The sequence below is a fragment of the Bicyclus anynana genome, chromosome 26 (genome assembly GCF_947172395.1).
Source record: "Bicyclus anynana chromosome 26, ilBicAnyn1.1, whole genome shotgun sequence".
Lineage (NCBI taxonomy): Eukaryota > Metazoa > Arthropoda > Insecta > Lepidoptera > Nymphalidae > Bicyclus > Bicyclus anynana.
Genome location: NC_069108.1, coordinates 4,125,749 through 4,146,447, shown reverse-complemented (window position 1 = coordinate 4,146,447; position 20,699 = coordinate 4,125,749). Strand labels below are relative to the sequence as shown.

The window sequence follows — 20,699 nt, the reverse complement described above, 5'->3', positions numbered from 1 at the left end:
TCAATTACACAAAAACGAACACGATTACAACTATTTAACATCGATTCTATAGAGACAGTTTTTATAATCGCATTAGATCGTTGATCATATACTTTGACAGAAAAGTAACGTCTAGCGAGGCAGGTCCTATACAATAATTGGTCTGAGGGGTAAGGTTATATTTATAAGGCATAGCCAAAGTCAAAATTCATTAATTTCAAATAGGCTTAGTTTGCAAGCTCATTCGAAACGTCAGGTTATTAATTAAACTTAAGATAATGTGATAATAATTATTCGAAAATTTAAAATTAAATTTACGAGGGTTCCAAACGCGCCTTGATCCGAGAAGAGCCCACAACAAACTCAGCCAGGTTCATCCTTTAAGGCCTCAATAGCTCAGTGGTAAGAGCGGTCGGACTCAACACCGAGGGGTGGTGGTTCGATCCTCACCCCGTTGGTCTATTGTCGTACCCACTCCTAGCACAGTCTTTCCCGACTAGTTGGAGGGGAATGGTAATATTGGTCTTATTTAAACTAATATTATAAAGCTGAAGAGTTTGTTTGTTTAATTGAACGCGCTAATCTCAGGAACTACTAGTCCGTTTTGAAAAACTCCTTTCAGTGTTAGATAGCCCATTTATCGGGGAAGGCTATAGGCTATATTCTATCGCCGTCTTCCTACTGGAACTGGAACCACGCGGGTGAAACCGCGCGGCGTCTACTAGTTATATTATAAAAAAAATTACTACCAGTAAATCGCCATCGAACAGAACTTAAAAAATTTCCAAAACGAAACTTATTTTTACTTGATAAAACCTATCCAGTTTAGATAGTAGTTGGGGGCCCCATTTCTTTATATGCACCAGCGGCCTTATTATGTATCTCAGTGTACCATTCAAGCAATAAGTCACTACGTCGACTTTTGTCGTATTTTCGTTTTTGTGATCATCTAACATAGTTACTTCTACGAAATGACCTGGACTGCGCCATTTTACATCAAGTAGTAATTATGTTTTGTTTTAACAATCATGTAACATTAATATTTCAACAAAATTACATAAATACCAGGTTTTTTTTATTCTTTACAAGTTAGCCCTTGACTACAATCTCACCTGATGGTAAGTGATGATGCAGTCTAAGATGAAAGCGGGCTTGTTATTAACTTGTTATTAAGAGGATGAAAATCCACACCCCTTTCGGTTTCTACACGGCATCGTACCGGAACGCTAAATCGCTTGGCGGTACGGCTTTGCCGGTAGGGTGGTAACTAGCCACGGCCGAAGCCTCCCACCAGCCAGACCTGGACCAATTAAGAAAATCTCAAGCTGCCCAGCCGGGGATCGAACCCAGGACCTCCGTCTTGTAAATCCACCGCGCATACCACTGCGCCACGGAGGCCGTCAAAAAAAGGCCGTTTTTGTTACAATAACGTTAATAATTGCTATCTCCACTACTATACTAATGTAACTTTACGTAAAATAACGATAATTATGTAATTTCGTTGAAAAAAACAATGTTGTCAAAAACAAAAATACGATGAAAAATGATGTAGTGACTTATTGCTTGATCGGTACACCGAGTTACATAATAACCCAGGGCGCCCTTGGTCACCTAGCTCCGCCACTGGTCCCTCACCTTAAGCGTGATGTTCTTGAGCAGCGTGTCCTCCAGCACGGCCTGCAGGCGCCGGTTCATCTCCAGCGACAGCTCCAGCGTCATGCCGCCCGGGTCGCCGCCCCACACCGCCGCCATCGCGCCGCCGCCCAGACGCGCTATCTCTTTCTGACACAATACAACACAATACACCGCAGTTACTATTGCTATCTCTTTCTGACACAATACACCACGGTTACTATTGCTATCTCTTTCGACACAATACACCACAGTTACTATTGCTATCTCTTTCTGACACAACACATCAGTAACTATTGCTATCTCTTTCTGACACAATACACCACAGTTACTATTGCTATCTCTTTCTGACACAATACAACTGAGAAGAATCACAAGACGCATTACGAGATTATTGTGATTTGTCCAACGCATTTGACTGTGTGCATCATGAATCATTGGTCAGAAAACTACATTACCGCGGAATTACTGATAAATCCTTAAATATGATGAGTTCATATTTGATGAATAGAATCAAGAAAGTAGACATCAATGAAAATCAGTGTACCGGGTCTGTTGTAAAAATGGGGGTTCCTCGAGGATCTATACTAGGACCATTTCTTTTTCTCATTTATATTAATGATCTTCCTTGACAAGGTCAACATAAGGAACAGGTCAACAGGTATAGTTTTGTTTGTAACAAGGATAGTTTTGTTTGCATATGTCACATCACTTATGTTTAAAATTAATAGAGGAGAAATAAATTATGGCAATGTAAGCAACTCTCGTGGTACATCGGTTTGAGCTAATAACTTAGAATAAAAAATCGCCGTATACTCGTAATTGATATAGACACTGTTAGACTTCTGTACTTTAGCTACTTTCACAGCATAAGTCATATACGCTGCTGATATTGATGGTATATGAAGAAAACTGTCCATGCGATATGTAAAAAGTCAATGAGGGAGAAATTAAAAAAAAATTATGACTGTGCATTGTCAATACATATTTGAGAAATTATTGTATGTTCATTATCATAAGCAACTTTAAAAGAATGTTAATGTAATGATGTTATTGTCTGAAATAAATACAAAATTGTTGCACACCACACTAAGTTACAAGAAATTCGTAATAATTTTAAGGGTAATTGCATACGTTTTTATAATAAACAGCCACATGAAGCCTGGCATGTCTCTCACAAAGTTCAAAGTGTTTAAACGCAAGCTTCTAGGAAAGTCTTATTATAGTGTTAGTGATTACTAATATATGAATGATCAAAAGATTGGTGTTGATTTTTTTTATTTTTCTTAGTGCTGTTTGTAAAATGGTAAAAAATATAAACCTTTGCTGTGTTTGTTATTTGTTGTGGTGTGATTGTGAAGACGTAATAGTCAAAAGTAACTCACCTTGGTAAACTTCCGTCTTGGCTAATAATGCAGCATGTTCAGGAAACAATATTCGTCAGTATTTTACAATAAAAATGGCTGCGTGTATGTATGTGTGTGTGCGTGTGGGCGTAGTCGTGTATGTGTGTGTTAGTTCGCGTGTCTGTTTGTCTAATCATTATAAACGCGAAAGTTTGTATGGATGTTTGGATGTACTCTATAACGCCGCTACTACTGAAGCGATTTAGCTGAAATTTGGAATGGAATTTTACTCTGGATTAACGCACAGGTTACTTTTTATGCCGAAAAAATCCATGGTTTCCCGAGATTTGCGAAAACTGATGATTTTGGTGATATGAATGTTTGTTACTCTTTCACGCCTCAACTACTGAACCGAATTAGCTGAAATTTGGTATTAAGATATATTATAGCCTAGATTAACACTTAGGCTACTTTTTATCCCGGAAAAATCCATGGTTCCCGAGGGATTTGTGAAAACTAAATTCCACGCGGACGAAATCGCGGGCGTCCGCTAGTAAATAATATTTATTTCTTAGTTTCAGCTCGCGGGTCAGCTGCGCCAGTGCCGCTGCGGCGACTCGCTCACCTTGTGCTCGTCGGCGGTGGCGGAGGCGAGCGCGGCCGGCGGCAGCGCGGGCAGCAGCGCGCGCAGCAGGCGGCTCTTGGCGCGCAGCTCGCGGGTCAGCTGCGCGCAGTGCTCCTGCAGGAACTCGCAGCGCTCCGCACGCGCCGCGGCCGCGCGCTGCAGCGACACGATGCGCTCCACCAGCGCCTGCCGGTCCGGCTCGCGACCCTGACATACAACAGAGTTGGTCACTCGAAGACTGACCGTCAATGATGGACCTGGAAGTTCACAGGAAGTCCGTAATAAAACGACACAATCCCATCGAGTTTAGACTCCTTCGATTCGTCTTGACGAGTGTTTTGTCCCTAGATAGTATCCAAAATCTGATGATGGAACTGGAAGATGTCCAAAGGAATTCCATAATAAAACGACACAATCCTATCACGTTTGGACTCGTTTTGAGGAGCACTTTGGTCCTAAATGTTATCCAGAATCTATTAATGAAGGTGACCATAAGAAGTCCATAATAAAACGATACAACCCCATCAAGTTTGGGCTCGTTAGATTCGTCTTGAATAGTACTTTGTTTCTTGATAGTATCCAGAATCTGATGATGGAGCTGGAAGATGTCCAAAAGAAGTCCATTATTAAACGACATAGACCCATCGGGTTGAGCTTCTATTATACATCTAGACGATAGAGCTGGAAGGTGACCAAAGGATTTCCGTTATAAAACAACACAATCCCATCGAGTTTAGTCTCCTAGGATTCGTCTTGACGAGTACTTTGTCTCTAGATGGTATCCAGAGTCTGATGATGAAGCTGGAAGGAGGTCATAGGAACTCCGTTTTTAAAGGACATAGGCCCATGGAGTTTGAGCTTGTGTTATCTAGACGAGTACTATGTCTGTAGAATATATCCAGAGTCTGATGATATGGCCAAAGGAACTCCGTTATAAAACTACACAATACCATCAAGTTTAGACTTTTTGGATTCGTCTTGATGAGTATTTTGTAATAAAATGGTATCCAGAATATGATGATGAAGCTGGAAGGCGTACAAGGGAAGTTCATAAAAAAAAGACAAAGTCCCTTTGAGTTTGGGCTCGTTGGATTCGTCTTTAGATGGTATCAAGTCTGATGAAGGAATTGGAAGGTGGTCATAGGAACTCTGTTATTAAACAACGTAACCCTATCTAGTTTGGGCTCGTTCCGTTCGTGTTGATGAGTACTTTTGTCCTAAATGGTAACCAGTATTTGCTATATATCTTATGCTATATAAAGCTGGAAGTTTTTCGGATCCTGGAAAGAGTCTTGACAGAAAAGCAGTCGTACCTGTACGTCGGGCGGCGCGTCTCCATGCGCGTGTCCGTTCTGCAACTTCTCCTCCTGTGGAGGTGTCTCGCCGCTGCTCAGGGAAGACACTGAACCTGCAATTGGAAACAATATTTTTACCTAATTCACTAGATCTGAATAGTTCTAATCTCCACTAATATTATAAAGAGGAAAAGTTTGTGGTATTGTAGAATCAAAAAAATTTAACCGAGTTCAAATTCACAAAAATAAACTAAAAAGCGAAAAATAACAACGTATGTGCTACCTTCTGATCACTTTGAAGGCGGTGCCAACAAAGTGACGTATAAAGCGAAAATAAATAAAGCAAAATAAAACGTTTCGAACGAACTTCGGACAAGAACTGTCTTTTAAGAGCGCGCAGCACGTCGGTATGAAATGGATAAAATTCAAAGCGCAAGCGAGACGCCGAATTATGACTTTCACGTGAGTGAAAAGCACGGAGCGATTGACGCGCGACGCAAATTTTATGACGTGAGCGCCAAAACCATTTTTACCTAATTGCAAGTAAATTAAACAACATAAAGAAAAACAAAATGGCCATGTTCAAGATATATACCTAATTTTCTATACAAAACAAAAATTTAAGAAAATAAGTTTGCTTTTCCTGAGATTGAAAGAAGTCGGTATTTTTTTTTAACCGATTTTCATGAAAATTAAATGGGATCAATCTGAAAGTATACTCATTCAAACAAAAAAAAATTTCAAAATTGTTCAAGAAATGACGAAGTTATGAGTTAATACAAACATTAACCTACTATAATATCAAAGAACTATTAAAATAATAATTGTAAAAAATAATCAATTTTGTGTATTATATTGCAATTGTAACCTTATTTTATTTTTCATTTAATTTGGTAATTATGTCTTGACTGTGTTATTTTTTCTTTTTTTTTGTTAATTCATTTAATTTAAGTTAGTAATTGTGACTGATTGTATTTATCTTTTTTTTCATTAATTTTGGTAATTGTAACTGTTTGTATTTTTTTTATTTTTCACCATTTCAAATTTAGTTGAATGTTGTAAAGAACAAATTCTTGCAAATAAACGAAAAATATATATACGCGTCAAACTGAGAACCTCTTCTTTTTTTTGAAGTCGGTTAAAAATGACGTACTCACCTGTTCTGTTGGAGGCGCTGTCGTTCTGAGGTAGCTTGGACTCCAACTGCTCAATGCGTTTCAGAGCGCGCTGCAGTTCCCGGTTCAATTCCTGAAATATAGTAGATGACTCATATCAAATCATCATCATCATTATCAACCCAAATTCGGCTCACTGCTGAGCTCGAGTCTCCTCTCAGAATGAGAGAGGTTAGGCCAATAGTCCACCACGATGGCCCAACGCGGATTGGCAGACTTCACACACGCAGAGAATTGTGAAAATTCTCTTATGTGCAGGTTTCCTCACGATGTTTTCCTTCACCGATTGAGACACGTGATATTTAATTTCTTAAAATGCACATAACTGAAAGGTTGGAGGTGCATGTCCCGGACCGGATTCGTACCCTCAAGAATCGGAGGCAGAAGTCATATCCACTGGGCTATCACTGCTATTATAAAGGCGAAAGTTTGTGTGTGTATGTTTTGATGACCTCCGTGGCGCAGTGGAATGCGCGGTGGATTTACAAAACGGAGGTCCTGGGTTCGATCCCCGGCTGGGCAGATTGAGATTTTCTTAATTTGTCCAGGTCTGGCTGGTGGGAGGCTTCGGCCGTGGCTACCACCCTACCGGCAAAAACGTACCGCCAAGCGATTTAGCGTTCCGGTACGATGCCGTGTAGAAACCGAAAGGGGTGTGGATTTTCATCCTCCTCCTAACAAGGTAGCCCGCTTCCATCTTAGACTGCATCATCACTTACCATCAGGTGAGATTGTAGTCAAGGGCTAACTTGTTAACAATAAAAAAAAAATTTTTCTTCCTCCTTTACGCTGCGGCTACTGAAGCAATATAGCTGAAAGGAGAAACCCACATGACATGACACAGAGCTGAAAATTGGCCATAAATTAGGACAATTGGACAAGTTGGTCATGGTGGTCGTGGTCAAGATCTGACTGGTGGGAGGCTTCGGCCGTGGCTACCACCAAGCGATTTAGCGTTCCGGTACGATGTCGTGTAGTAACTGAAAGGGGTGTGGATTTTCATCCTCCTCCTAACAAGTTAGCCCGCTTGAAGCCTCAATAGCTCAACGATAAGAGCGGTTGGACTCATCACCGAAGGGTGGTGGTTCGATCCCCGCCCCGTTGGTCTATTGTCGTACCCACTCCTAGCACAGTCTTTCCCGACTAGTTGGAGGGGAATGGGAAATGGGTCACATTAAAAAAAAAGAAACAAGCATACCTTAATGGCACTGGCGTGCTTCTTCTTGAGCACGCTGTTCTCTCCCGCCTCCCACTCTAACTTCTTGTTCGCTTCTGCTGCTTCGCCTGTCAGTTCCGCCACCTGCAGAATCAAAAACAGAATTATACCTAATCATAAAAATCAATAAAGCCGTGATAGCCCAGTGGATATGACCTCTGCCTCCGATTCCGGAGGGTGTGGGTTCGAATCCGGTCCGGGGCATGCACCTCCAACTTTTCAGTTGTGTGCATTTTGAGAAATTAAATATCACGTGTCTCAAACGGTGAAGGGAAACGTCGTGAGACATCACACACTTTTTTATTTCTCTAAATTATTTTAATTCTCTGCGTGTGTGAAGTCTACCAATCCGCATTGGACCAGCGTGGTGGACTATTGGCCTTATCCCTCTGTTTCTGAGAGGAGACTCGAGCTCAGCTGTGAGCCGAATATGGGTTGATGACGACAAAAATCACAATCAGAATCACAATAACTAAAAAAAGAAGTAATTAAATTACACAGAACTTTATAATTTACTCTCGCAATCACACACACAAACACACTTACACACACTCGCAAAGTTTTGTTAAAGTAGGTGGTCCATTTCATGTCCACTCTTGTACACCGTATCATTAAAATTTAAAAAATACAAGGATTTAATTAAAATTTATTAAACTGAATAAATATAACTAAATAAAAAGAAATAAATAAAATAAAAACCCAAGTTTTTGAGTTATATCAAGATGGCGCCCATAGAGCAACTATGACATGACAGTTGACAGCAAACGTCAAATCGATTACTGCATTGAAAACGTCATCTATTACCCATATTAGTGTTGCATTTCTTGGGAGATAATGAATATTATTTCGAAACAATTAAAATAAATTCGTAGATTTATATAATCAAAAATTGTTAAAAAATATATCTTATTTTATTTCCGCCAGGGTACAATGGCTGATCCTAGGTTCTATACAATTATGGACCATCTCCTTTTCTTATAATGTTAATCGTATTTATTATGTCAGTCTCTCCGCTTCGCTCTCTAACGCTTCGTTCTACTCTCTGAGAGAAGCGTTGTCTGCTACCAGCACTTGAGCCTTGGACACTCACCTTCCTAGCAAGCACCCTGTTCTCCTTATACCGTTTCTCCGTTTCCTCCGCGAGAGCCGCCTTCAGTCTCTCCGCTTCGCTCTCCAACGCTTCGATCTGCTCTCTGAGAGAAGCGTTGTCTGCTGCCAGCGTTTGAGCCTTGGACACTCACCTTCCTAGCAAGCACCCTGTTCTCCTTATACCGTCTCTCCGTTTCCTCCGCGAGAGCCGCCTTCAGTCTCTCCGCTTCGCTCTCCAACGCTTCGATCTGCTCTCTGAGAGAAGCGTTGTCTGCTGCCAGCGCTTGAGCCTTGGACACTCACCTTCCTAGCAAGCACCCTGTTCTCCTTATACCGTCTCTCCGTTTCCTCCGCGAGAGCCGCCTTCAGTCTCTCCGCTTCGCTCTCCAACGCTTCGATCTGCTCTCTGAGAGAAGCGTTGTCTGCTGCCAGCGCTTGAGCCTGGAAGAGTGATGTTTTTTTTCTCTGTTATAAAGTATTCATTTGGTACTTCATAAAATTACGATCTAGCCTACTTATTGACTAATTAGTGATTTAACTTTAACCTAAACTTATAATATATTATTATTATACTAAGATATGGCCATTAACTTAATCTTACTCTTTCACTGACTATTACGTCTTTAGGTCATTTTGTGGACACAAAACACAAAATGGACGACAGGGTTTTTGACATTTGGAAAATTTTAAAACTACATAATTTTCAAATTAAGTTTTAAAAGAAATCCTCAACTTTTATTAATTGATATCAATATATTTCGGACCCTTATTCCATGTACTGCACCAAATTAATATTGTTTATATTAAGTTTGATATGAGTCAACTACCCTATTACTACACCCAAATAACAGATTTATTACGTCATCACTAACTTTAGCCTCGTGCTCGCTGGCGCACGCCCTAGACGCGACGTGCTGCGCGGTGAGTCGCGCCGCGTGCTCCAGCGCGCCCGCTTCTCTTCTGGAGCACGTCTCCGCGCGAGCACGCTCCGCGCTCAGCGCTTGCTCTGCGTGGCAAGCTCGCTCCGTCTCCCTTCAACATTATAATGACAATTATATTATTATTACAACTACTAAAAGAGACGAATACCTTCGCACCACGTTTACCACGACATTGACATAAAAACTGTACGTGAAGAAATATCCCAGTGCAGCCTGAGGTATCAGGAGAGACTGACAGCTCACACAAATAAGCTTGCGCGGGCTCTGAGTCGCGAGGGTGGACTCCGTTTTGCTCGGCTACAAAGACGCAGCATTCCCGACCTGTGGAACAGATTTCCATAACAAGCCAAAGGGGGAGCTGCTGACAGGGAATCTGCAGCAAACTAGCTCTCGAAGAAATCCTTGAATGATATGATGAATGGCTAATTGCCTATGACCAGATTGCGTAGTCGCAGAAAGTACATATAAAAAAAAGAAGACAACTACTAAAAGAGACGAATATCTTAGCAACCCTTGGATTCACCATGTAAAACTCCGAGCAAAGTCCTGAACTTGTGACTACAGGATGTAGGGTTAGGCCGCTTGAGCCCCCGCCTCCTCCTCCAGACGGACGTCGTTACATGTATGATACACTGCAGTACTATACCTCTGCAGCTGCGCGCTGAGCGTGTCCGCGAGCGCCGCTTGAGCCCGCAGAGCCGCCAGCTCCGCAGCCTCCTCCTCCAGACGGACGTCGTTACATGTATGATACACTGCAGTACTATACCTCTGCAGCTGCGCGCTGAGCGTGTCCGCGAGCGCCGCTTGAGCCCGCAGAGCCGCCAGCTCCGCAGCCTCCTCCTCCAGACGGACGTCGTTACATGTATGATACACTGCAGTACTATACCTCTGCAGCTGCGCGCTGAGCGTGTCCGCGAGCGCCGCTTGAGCCCGCAGAGCCGCCAGCTCCGCAGCCTCCTCCTCCAGACGGACGTCGTTACATGTATGATACACTGCAGTACTATACCTCTGCAGCTGCGCGCTGAGCGTGTCCGCGAGCGCCGCTTGAGCCCGCAGAGCCGCCAGCTCCGCAGCCTCCTCCTCCAGACGGACGTTGCTCTCTTTCAAGCTCTCCACCTGAAGTATCACACTAATATTATAAAGGCGTATGTTTGTGTGTATAGGCTTGGCAAGTTCGTTGCTGACACTCCCATGATATGCGGGCGACAGGGGAAAAAACATAATAAATTAATTAAAATATACCAACTTAAAAATTTTAAAAATTAAATATAAACAAAACATTGTTAAAAAATCAAGAACCCAGAGCTGCACAAAAGACCACGAGCCCAGAGCTCTAACTGTGCTAGAATAGTAAAAAAAGTTATTTTATAACAAACTTTCCATACAAAGAGCAGTGTTATAATGTAATTTTTTAATTTATTACAGTATGCATGTGAATAATCTATGCTATTATAGTATATTTTTTAATTTCATATTGGAATATTATGACACGAGATTAGATAAATGAATATATACCTGCTTGTTAGACTCGGCAAGTGATGCAACAGCTTCGTTAGCCTCTCTCCTGCAGGAGTCCAGCTGCTGCAGGGCGGCGCCCAGTCTCCGGTCCAGCTCCTCCTTCTCATGCCGACTGAGGATCAGGTCCGCCTGGCTCTCCTTCAGTTCTGTCTCTGCTCAATATATATATTTTTTAATATTGGATAGAAGCAGGCGTTACTTTGCGGAAGTTCATCATGATTATATAATGATTTATTTATTTTGCTATCATCCGCGAAAAGTCGACGAACCCATGCGACAACGTCACCCAGGTCCGACAAAATACTCTCCAATAAATAAATATAGAGTATTTTGTCGGACCTGGGTGACTTTGTCGGATGGGTTCGTCGGTTTTTCGCGGATAATAGCAAAAAATATATCATACATCTTTGTATAATACTAGCGGACGCCCGCGACTTCGTCTGCGTAAAAATTGATGTAAACTTCTCTACCTCTACCTTACCCTGCTCGTAAACCTACCCAACCCTACCCTACCCTACCCCTACCTTACTCCTACCCTACCGCTAACGCTAACCCTACCCTCCCCCCACCTTACCCTTACCCTAACCCTACCCGTAACCTATCCATACCCTACCCTACCCTGACCCTAATCTACCCCTACCCTACCCCTATCCTACTCCTCCCCTACCCTATACGTTCCATGTCCTTCCCCTACCTCTACCTTACCCCTACCCTACACTACCCCTACCTTATCCGTACCCTACCCTACCCTACCCTACACTTACAGTACCCTACCTCTATCCTACACCTTCCCTACCCCTATCCTATCCCTACCCTCAGCAAAATTGGTCCAGCCTTTTGTGCGTGGTGCAATGACCAAAAGACTATAATTTCCCAAGCGACTTCTATGCTAATACTATAAAGAGGTAAAGTTTGTGTGGTTGTCGGGGGTAATCTCTGGATCTACTGGACCGATTTGGAAAATTCTTTTACCAATAGAAAGCTACATTATTTGCGAGTGTCATAGGCTATGTTTGGTTCTCATATTCACACGGGAACGGGAACCACGTAATTGAGACCGCGGGGCGTCATATAGCGGCATTTCTGCGACTTTCAGAAATTTTGTATTATCTCCGAAACTATATAACTAATTAACATACTGTAAAGGGCAAATCTTATCTCTATAATATCCTTGTGATTATTGAATAATTTATTTTGATAAGGATTTAAGTTTAGTTGTGTAAATAATGACGTAAACCTTAATTTAAAATTTAAATAATTTATTAAAGTACTAAAGGTACTATATCTGCTAAAATATAAAAGATAGATATATGGTGTCGCGGACTTTTTTGTAGAACTTTTAAAGGTTCAAAAAGCCTCCATACATTTATTTCAGTTATACGCAATGGTTGAGGCAGCGCATGCGAATAAGTAAGTTTTTCGGTCTGACCTGGAAGAGAAAACCCGCGATATCTCAGTAGTTATATATGATAGAAATATAAAATATAGCCTATAGCACTCCCCGATAACGAAGCATTCTACTGGTGAAAGAATTTTTAAAATCGGTCCAGTAGTTTCGAAGATTACCCCATTTCAAAAAATTGTTACAAACTTACAAACTTACAAACTTTACCTCTTTATAATATTAGTATAGATATTTTTTAATTTAAAATAGTTGTTATATACGAAAGACATTGACATAGCTCAGCGAGTCGCGAAGCTGAAGTAGCAATGGGCAGAACACATAGACAACATTGGTTTTTTTCTTTTACAATCCACTTTTGAGTACTTTGCTAAAAATATTTTACTGTAGGAAATAGTAGTCTGATACGGATATGACCTCGCTCGATTTCGTGTTAACTCGTGCCGACGCTTGTTTCCAAAAAGAGTAGGGAGTTAGAGCGGGGTCGGCTGGCGGTAACGACTTCGTGCACCAGGCGAGGTTTCTGCGCTCGCCCACCCGTGACGTCGTAGTGATTCCGCAGGGAGCCAAACGGCATTTACTCAACAGGAGAAAAAGGCTTCAGTGTTCGCGGTGTTCGAGCTGTCCACATTTCTTGTTGTGTAATTCTTTATGGGTACTTGGGATAGGCGGGAAGAGTGACTTCAGTGGAAAAAGGGGAGTGTTTCTTAACAGTCAAAGATACCTTTAACCCTACACACAACGTTCACAAGTGTGTGACTCCACTCAAGGCATTCTCTGCCATTCTAGAGTCTTATTTTAATTACAGTTTGATTTGCTAATCATGTTGTCCTGACAAATATTGTGAATCACAACCCTCGTTTTTGTTATTTTTAAAATCCAGTTTTGAATAAGTAAAAATATTATATACCTAGTTGTTTAACTCGCGCCGTGTCGGCACAGTTGGCTATGGCCGCCTCCCTGGCCGCTTCCATCTCCGCCAACTGTTGGGACAACTTCTCCGCGCGCTCTGTACTCTCCTGGAACATTGCAAAAGTGTTTTTTAAAAACAGGTACAGATAAAGTATTTAAACCTCAATTCTCTTCAAAGTAAAACTAGCCTTAATTATTACTGTTTAAAGTTCACTTTACTTTGAAGAAAATTTGAGGTTTAAATAATTTTAACCCATGTTTATTAATATATTATTAATAGGCCGGTAGTGTGTTTAGGTGAAAACTTGAAAGGTACAAACACAGATTAAACAATAATGGGTAGATAGAGCGCACGGAACAAGACGGTGTCGTAGCCGTTTCAATTACAAAATTCAAAAACGAATACATTCTCGAGTCAGTACGACATGAAGCGTCGCATTAGTAATTTCAATATTATTCAAGAAAAATGGCGTCTTATGTTTTTAAATATTTTAAAAACTATTCACAAAAACTAAAGAAATAAAATGGTTTATTTTTTTAATTGGTAAATATTGATTATTATATTAATTTACGTACTTGTTGTTAGTGATAAATTTTGAAATATAAAATTATAAAAAAAGTTTGTATATCCGGATATCAAGGAGACGCTCGACGTTTTTTTATGACTTTCACCGGCTTCACCACACTGCTTGTAAAGACTCATTCTGGATCATCTTTATTTTGTGGGTACAAATGATTAACTTAGACGCGTCCAACTCTATCCTTGATTTGACCAAGAAATCCCTCCCTGGCCACCTCGCGCTCACTGCTCTGCAGCTCATGGCACTGTGTGGTACAGTACAGTACAGTACAGTACAACAAGTGATCACCTTAGACGCGTCCATCTCCATCCGCAGCTTGCTCTGCGTCCACTTGAGCCGGCCCTCGACCTCGCGCAACTCCTCCCGCACCCTGGCCACTTCGCGCTCACTGCTCTGCAGCTCACGGCACTGTGTGGTACAGTACAACAAGTGGTCACCTTAGACGCGTCCATCTCCATCCGCAGCTTGCTCTGCGTCCACTTGAGCCGGCCCTCGACCTCGCGCAACTCCTCCCGCACCCTGGCCACCTCGCGCTCACTGCTCTGCAGCTCATGGCACTGTGTGGTATAAAACAAGTCTTTATTACACAATCTATACATAGACTAGTAAAAAATGATAGACAGAATAAAAGGTATATAACTTTTTAATAAACTTTAGATAAGCTAAAAAAGCATTATATAGCTTAACTATAATAATAAGTAAATAAACTGTAAGTCTTATATCGAAAGTGGAATTTCCTTACTACCCAAAATAGCTAAACTAATCTGAATAAAATTTGGCAAACAAATTATATTCTAGACTAGGCACATACTTTTATATACAAGTAGGTACTAACATACCAAAAAGAATGGGGTGTAATACATAAACTACCATTGTCTCATAGCCCATTTCATATTAAAACTATAAAACAAGTATATCAATTTGATAATGAAGTTGCTACTTATATATCATACAAATTGAATCCCTTAAGATAATTTGACATGAAGTAAAAATGTACTTTTAGCATAAGTATTACTGCCAAAATTATTTCTGTCACCAAGTAGGATAATTAGGACTGTCTAAAGCACTTGTAAATGCTCGTGAAATTACAGGCACTTACATCCATATTTGTAAACATGAATTAAAATTTGATCTTCAATGATTTTTAAAGTAAAGTGGAGCTCATTATTATTTTAAGGCTTAATAGTTGTCTCATAGATTGCATTTTATTTCTCAAATCAAATCCACAAACTTAGATGTGAATGTCACATCTATGCTATCTCTGTGACTGAATCTCATATAGAGATCTCATAACAAATATTATTTGAATGCCACACAGTGTGATAAATTCTTCATCTACTTATTTCACTTAGTCTGTGCTTGCATTAAAGAACATGGGAAATTTAATGTATAGGCGATAATGCAGTGCTTATCTAATCATTTCAACATTAACTTTATGTTAATACTAAAAGCCGTGAGCCTTGAGAGCCCAATGGATAAGAACTCTGCCTGCCATTCCAGAGGGTGTAGGTTTGAATCCGGTCTGGGGCATGCACCACCAACTATTCAGGTATGTGCATTTGAAGAAAGTAAAAATCACGTTTCTCAAATAGTGAAGGATTAACATCGTGAGGAAACTGCTTAATTAAGAATTTTCTCAATTCTCTGCATGTGTGAAGTCTGCCAATCTGCATTGAGCCAGAGTGGTGGACTATTTAGCCCAACCCCACTCATTCTAAGAGGAGACTTGAGCTCATAGGTGAGCTGAATATGGATTGATAATGATTACTAAAAGTACTTCTAAACACTATAGAGGTCGCAGACAAAAGCTAGTCTTTACTATAACTAGTGGACCCAGTCAAGCACCTCTTTGCTTAATTAGATTTGACAACTTCACCCCAATGGCAAGTACAGTTACGCAAGCAACCAATAAGGTCCAACCTACCGACGACAAACAGAATCTTTACCCATTTATATATATATATGATTAGCGGACGCCCGCGACTTCGTCCGCGTGAAAATCGACGTAGACTTTCAACTTCTATTTCACCCCCATCTATATAGATTTTCGCTTGTTTTATATATAATAAAAAAAATCTTTTTTTGTTTCAATTTAATCTGCAATCAGTTTTGCAATTTTAATTAGATGTGATGTGAGGCTTTTGGAAGTTGGAGAGTGATTCCAGCAAATCATCAGTGTTTTTATTTATTTATTATATTAGTTATTATTATTTAGTGAATAGTACTTATTATTTATTGTATTGCAATATTCCATCTCACAGGATATTTAGATTAATTATGTTTAGGTTTCCTGGAAGAGATCACTATTAGTGATAAGGTCGCCTTTTGCCCAAATTTTATGTGTTCTTTTGTTATTTTCTTTTTTGTGCAATAAAGTTATTATAAAAATAAATAAATCATCTACTCCTAATTTTGAAAAAATTTTGAAAAATTTTGAATTACTGGTATGAAACCTGCATTGAAGCAATGTGGAGAGGCAATTTAGAATGAAGATCCGTTTCAGATATATTCTCTTATTAGCGGACGCCCGCGACTTCGTCCGCGTGGATTCCGGTTTTTCACAAATCCCACGTGAACCATAGATTTTTTTGTGATGAAAAGTAGCCTATGCGTTAAACCAGAGTGAAATCTATTTCCATTCCAAATTTCAGCCATTTCGCTTCAGTAGCCGCAGCGCAAAGGAAGGAGCAGGAGGAAAAAACATACACACACACACACAAACTCTCACCTTTACAATATTAGTGTAATAAGGAACACTGGGCCGTCTAGTAAACCATTAAAATAAGCTGATGTCACCAACCTTATCATCATACAATTGGCAGATCCTCTGCTTCTCATCTCTGGCAGTCTTCAGCTTGGCATTGAGCAGGTCTCTCTCTGCGACGGCGGCTCGTTCTGTCTTTGTGGCCGCCTCTGCAGCCTTCTTAGCTTCTATAGCTGCACACTCGGTGCTGGCGTAGCGCATCACTGCCGCGTCCTTCTCCTTCTGTGCCTGCTCCGCTCTCTTGCACATCTGTGTCAAAGAGAAATAAATTAAATGACTGGCAGCATGACAGTGTCTACGCTGCCTAACAAACAACTGAAGTCATTTATTTATACCAACATTGATACCTCCCCTCTACAATACAAAGAGAAATAAATTAAATGAGTTTATCAATGAAATTTAAAAGGCTTTAGACCTAAATAACAATACAATGAGACCAAATATTTCTTAGCATTCCACAGATTTCACCATGTGGGTGCCAGGACCATTGTGTGGCAGAGAGAAATACTCTGAGCAGTGCCCTGAATTTGTGGTAGTAGTGTGGGGTAGTAGTGTGGGGTGTAGGTAGCGGCGTGCACAGGGTTTTATCTAGGGTATGCACTATAGGCACAAAGTGGAAAATTCCCATCACAATATAGGCTCGTAATAAGTTCTAAAGGGTAGGCAACACATTTTTGCATCTAAAGTGTGCACAATGCTCGGGTGTAGGGTTAAAAGGACATCCTTGACAGTTGAACACTCTCCTTTTCAACTTATGATGTTCTTATGTTGTTATTTCGTAAGATAGAGAGATTAGTAATATAGATCTTGCTGCAGTTCTAGTGAGGCCAAGGTCTTTTAGCAAGTTATAGATAGATTTTGGTAATCCTCTCACACCTACTTCTACAGTGTACAAATTAATTAATAATCATAGCCATTTATAGTTAGTTCATTTTTTAGGTCATAATATTTATTCACTACTAAACTATGTTCCTTCAGAATGTTAGTCACCCACGGTATAGTAATTTCTACAAGTATGTTGGTTGTATCATCATGAGCCAAGATAGTACAAAATGTTAGATGGGGAGTAGTGGTAAATCGACTTTTTACTGAGAACTTTTGAAAGAGAAACCCAATATTCCATAGCCAAACTAAGACTTCATCTGGACCCACATACAATGGCCAATCACATGGCAAAGTGCAGAAATGGCCCAAAAAGAAGAAGAAGACCTCATCTGCAGCTGCCTGGAATGGCAATGAACAAATAGGAGAGTTATTTTGCTAACTTACCAAATCAACCTTAGTCTCTAAATCTTTGAAAGTTTGGTCCTTAGCTTGAAGTTCATCGACTTGCTGTTTGACTCTCTCCCTCAGTGACATGTTCTCTTTCCTCTGTTCAAACAGAACTCTTTCTAAAGACTCAATTTGCAACCTAAACATTTCATTCTTTGGTTCAATCTCTTCTTCGTTACTAACTTTAGCAACAGACTCCATACTGTTTGAGTTGGATTCAACAGGAGTCTTATCAAGGATGCTTTCATTCAGTTTTTCGTCTGATGCATCCTCAAATATGTCACTCATGATCTTACCATTGGCTATAGGTTTGACGTTCTTTATCTGGGGCTTTTGTGACACTCTGTGACTGTTGATGTAAGCATTTTTTAAGCTCCCGCTTACAGAGGAGAATATGCCATGAACGTTTTTGACGATACTACCCAGATCTGGTGCGAGGATGTCTTTAGGCAGTCTGGAGTATCTTACGTCGAGGGTCTGTGGATTCTCAGGTACAATTTTCTGTGTTGCGCTAACTTTACTTTTCTGAGATGAAAATTCTGATAATATTTTGTCTTTATCGAGTTCTTTGGTACTAGAGGTCGTGGATTCATTGTCTACAATTAATATACATATATTTTCAGCGCTACGACTAATTGTATTGTTAATGTTACTTTCGGTAATATTTGGCTCATTTAAGCTAACCGTTGACGTTGCTAAAGCATTGTTATTATTTTTATACAAAGATTTTTTTATACCTTCTGTGAGATTATCACTGGACATACCTGATTCGGTGTTCAGGTCTTCTGTTATGCTTGCTACTTTGTCTGTGGCGTCATCTTTGTCTTCGAAATTCAAAAAACAGTTACCTTTGTCGGAACATAGCGATGTTGGCGTAGACAAATCGGAACTAATTTCATCAGCTACACATACGTCTAAATCCACGGGATTGTCGGGTTTTCTAGGCGGGGTTTCTGAGCTGGGTTGAGTGGCAAGCGCATCGAGCCCTGAGTCGAGGGTCTCGACGCCCGAATCACACGATAAAACCGATTTCGATCCATTCTCCTTTCCGTCGACGTCGTCAATATGGTTGGCACTTTCTATCGATTCTGAAGACATTTCACTTTATCTACTTATAACTTCCAATTTATGCACGCTAATTTTGTAGTGAAATTTAGTGCCATTGTGATTTTAGAACATATTTTGTTCATAAAACAAAAAAATGTTCAACTGCCATTTTAATATTTATTGACAAAATTAATCGACAATTTGAAATTTGACATTGACAACAAGTCATAATCAACATTTCATAGATTATAGGTATTGGTATAGACCAAAGAATATATACTCCAGGAAGAAGAAGTAAAGGCGAAAACACATTACTGACATCGGACGCCGCCCGACGTGTTGACGCCCACGCGTTTGTGCACAATACCAACACGCGATCCCACGAAAAAGATTTCACTATGATACTATTTTTATTCAAAATCGAATGTAAATTATATTATAATTTACATTCGATTTTGAATAGAACTGTTTTCATTTGCCTTACAATTTCTTCCCATACATTATTTCTCGTATTATTATCCCTATATTGCACTAAATTCATGTTAAATAAAACAGGATATCGTTTAACAAGCTCAATTAACTTTTCTACATTTTTTGCAAAAAAAAACTAAAGTAAACAAACAAAATTCAAGACTGCACGTCACGTCACATCACAGATCATAGAGATTCGCATTTTGCTTGCCAAAAATTATCTTCTGTTACGCGTGTTGTATAGTGACATGCATCTGGTGTGTAAACACATCAACCGACGCATGTCACGCAGTGTGTCCTTAGACAACACGCGATAACAGATTACAGAGAATTTTTGGCAAGCGAATATTGCTATGCTATATCATGTGTTTTTCTTTATATAATGTAACGTGCAGTCTTGCATTTTGTTTGAACATCAGAACTATCAGATGAAAAGTTAATTTAGCTTGCTAAACAATATTATGTTTTATTTAACATGAATTTAGCTCAATACAGGGATAATGATGCGAGAAATATTGCTCTTATATAATAATAACTTCAACTAACTTGAAAAATTGGTAGAGAAAAATAATCGTGGAATCGCGTGTTGGTAATGTGCACGGTACGCGTGGAGTGTCGTCACGTCGGGTGGCGTCGGATGTCAGTAATGTGTTTCCGCCTTAACAATCGAAACAGTATAACGTTTATCTGGTCTATGGGTTTAAGCTCAGTTACACGCTGCGATTAGTTTAAAACTCAGGCCAAACACTTATGGACTTGTATCGCATCCAATACAATGAAACGTTACTTCGTCTTTTAGTAATCTAGACCGCTTTTTATGCCATTCAACTACACAAACTAGCATTTTGAGGGAGCTCTTTACAGACGAAAACGATTACAACAATAAAACATTGATTCAATAGAAACGGTTTCTATAAACGCGTTAGATCATTGATCTTGTACTTTGACTGAGTTATAACTGAAAATTGAATGGAAAGATTCGCATCTTTTGCAGAGCCACTTAAGTAGGTTAAGGAAAAGAAGACGAGATTAGTGCACCGGTTGTGTATTTTTAAATATTTTACGACTGCAATTATAAAAATAAGATGCATTGGAGACGTAGATAACACAATTTTAATATATGGTTGCTAATCCAATGTGCTCTGCTCGCGTGGGTTCATACCCTCCTCGTCAATGGCTTTCACCCCCCTATCACGCCGTTGAAGTCCCATTAGGAAGCCTACAGCACTTACACAAACACAAAAAAATATTTAAGGTATCTTGGGTAGTCTAAGTAAAATTTAAAACCATAGATAAGCAGGGTGTTGCATATGTTAAAAATAGTTGTTTTTTTTTCTAATTGGAGAATATTATTTTAACTTTTCTTTCCAAATTTGTAGGCCTTCTGCACTAATTCTACTTACACTTAGAATAATTATCTGTTCTTCAAGATAC

The 20,699-nt window shown here is 40.0% G+C and overlaps 1 protein-coding gene across 1 annotated transcript in view; it reads right to left on the bottom strand.

Moving 5' to 3' along the window:
• The window catches only part of LOC112050941 (coiled-coil domain-containing protein 186), a 28,021-nt gene extending 9,008 nt beyond the window's left edge, over positions 1–19,013 (bottom strand). Inside the window, exons 1-13 of the mRNA XM_052889456.1 lie at positions 17,745–19,013; positions 16,512–16,724; positions 14,149–14,268; positions 13,129–13,237; positions 10,814–10,968; positions 9,945–10,414; positions 9,230–9,389; positions 8,661–8,798; positions 7,251–7,352; positions 6,035–6,125; positions 4,896–4,990; positions 3,583–3,789; positions 1,615–1,761 (exon numbers count right to left, since the gene is read on the bottom strand). Of these exons, the coding sequence (XP_052745416.1) occupies positions 1,615–1,761; positions 3,583–3,789; positions 4,896–4,990; positions 6,035–6,125; positions 7,251–7,352; positions 8,661–8,798; positions 9,230–9,389; positions 9,945–10,414; positions 10,814–10,968; positions 13,129–13,237; positions 14,149–14,268; positions 16,512–16,724; positions 17,745–18,845 (3,108 nt within the window). The 5' untranslated portion in view covers positions 18,846–19,013. The remainder of the gene's footprint in view (positions 1–1,614; positions 1,762–3,582; positions 3,790–4,895; positions 4,991–6,034; positions 6,126–7,250; positions 7,353–8,660; positions 8,799–9,229; positions 9,390–9,944; positions 10,415–10,813; positions 10,969–13,128; positions 13,238–14,148; positions 14,269–16,511; positions 16,725–17,744) is intronic.
• Positions 19,014–20,699: the final 1,686 nt, after the last annotated feature.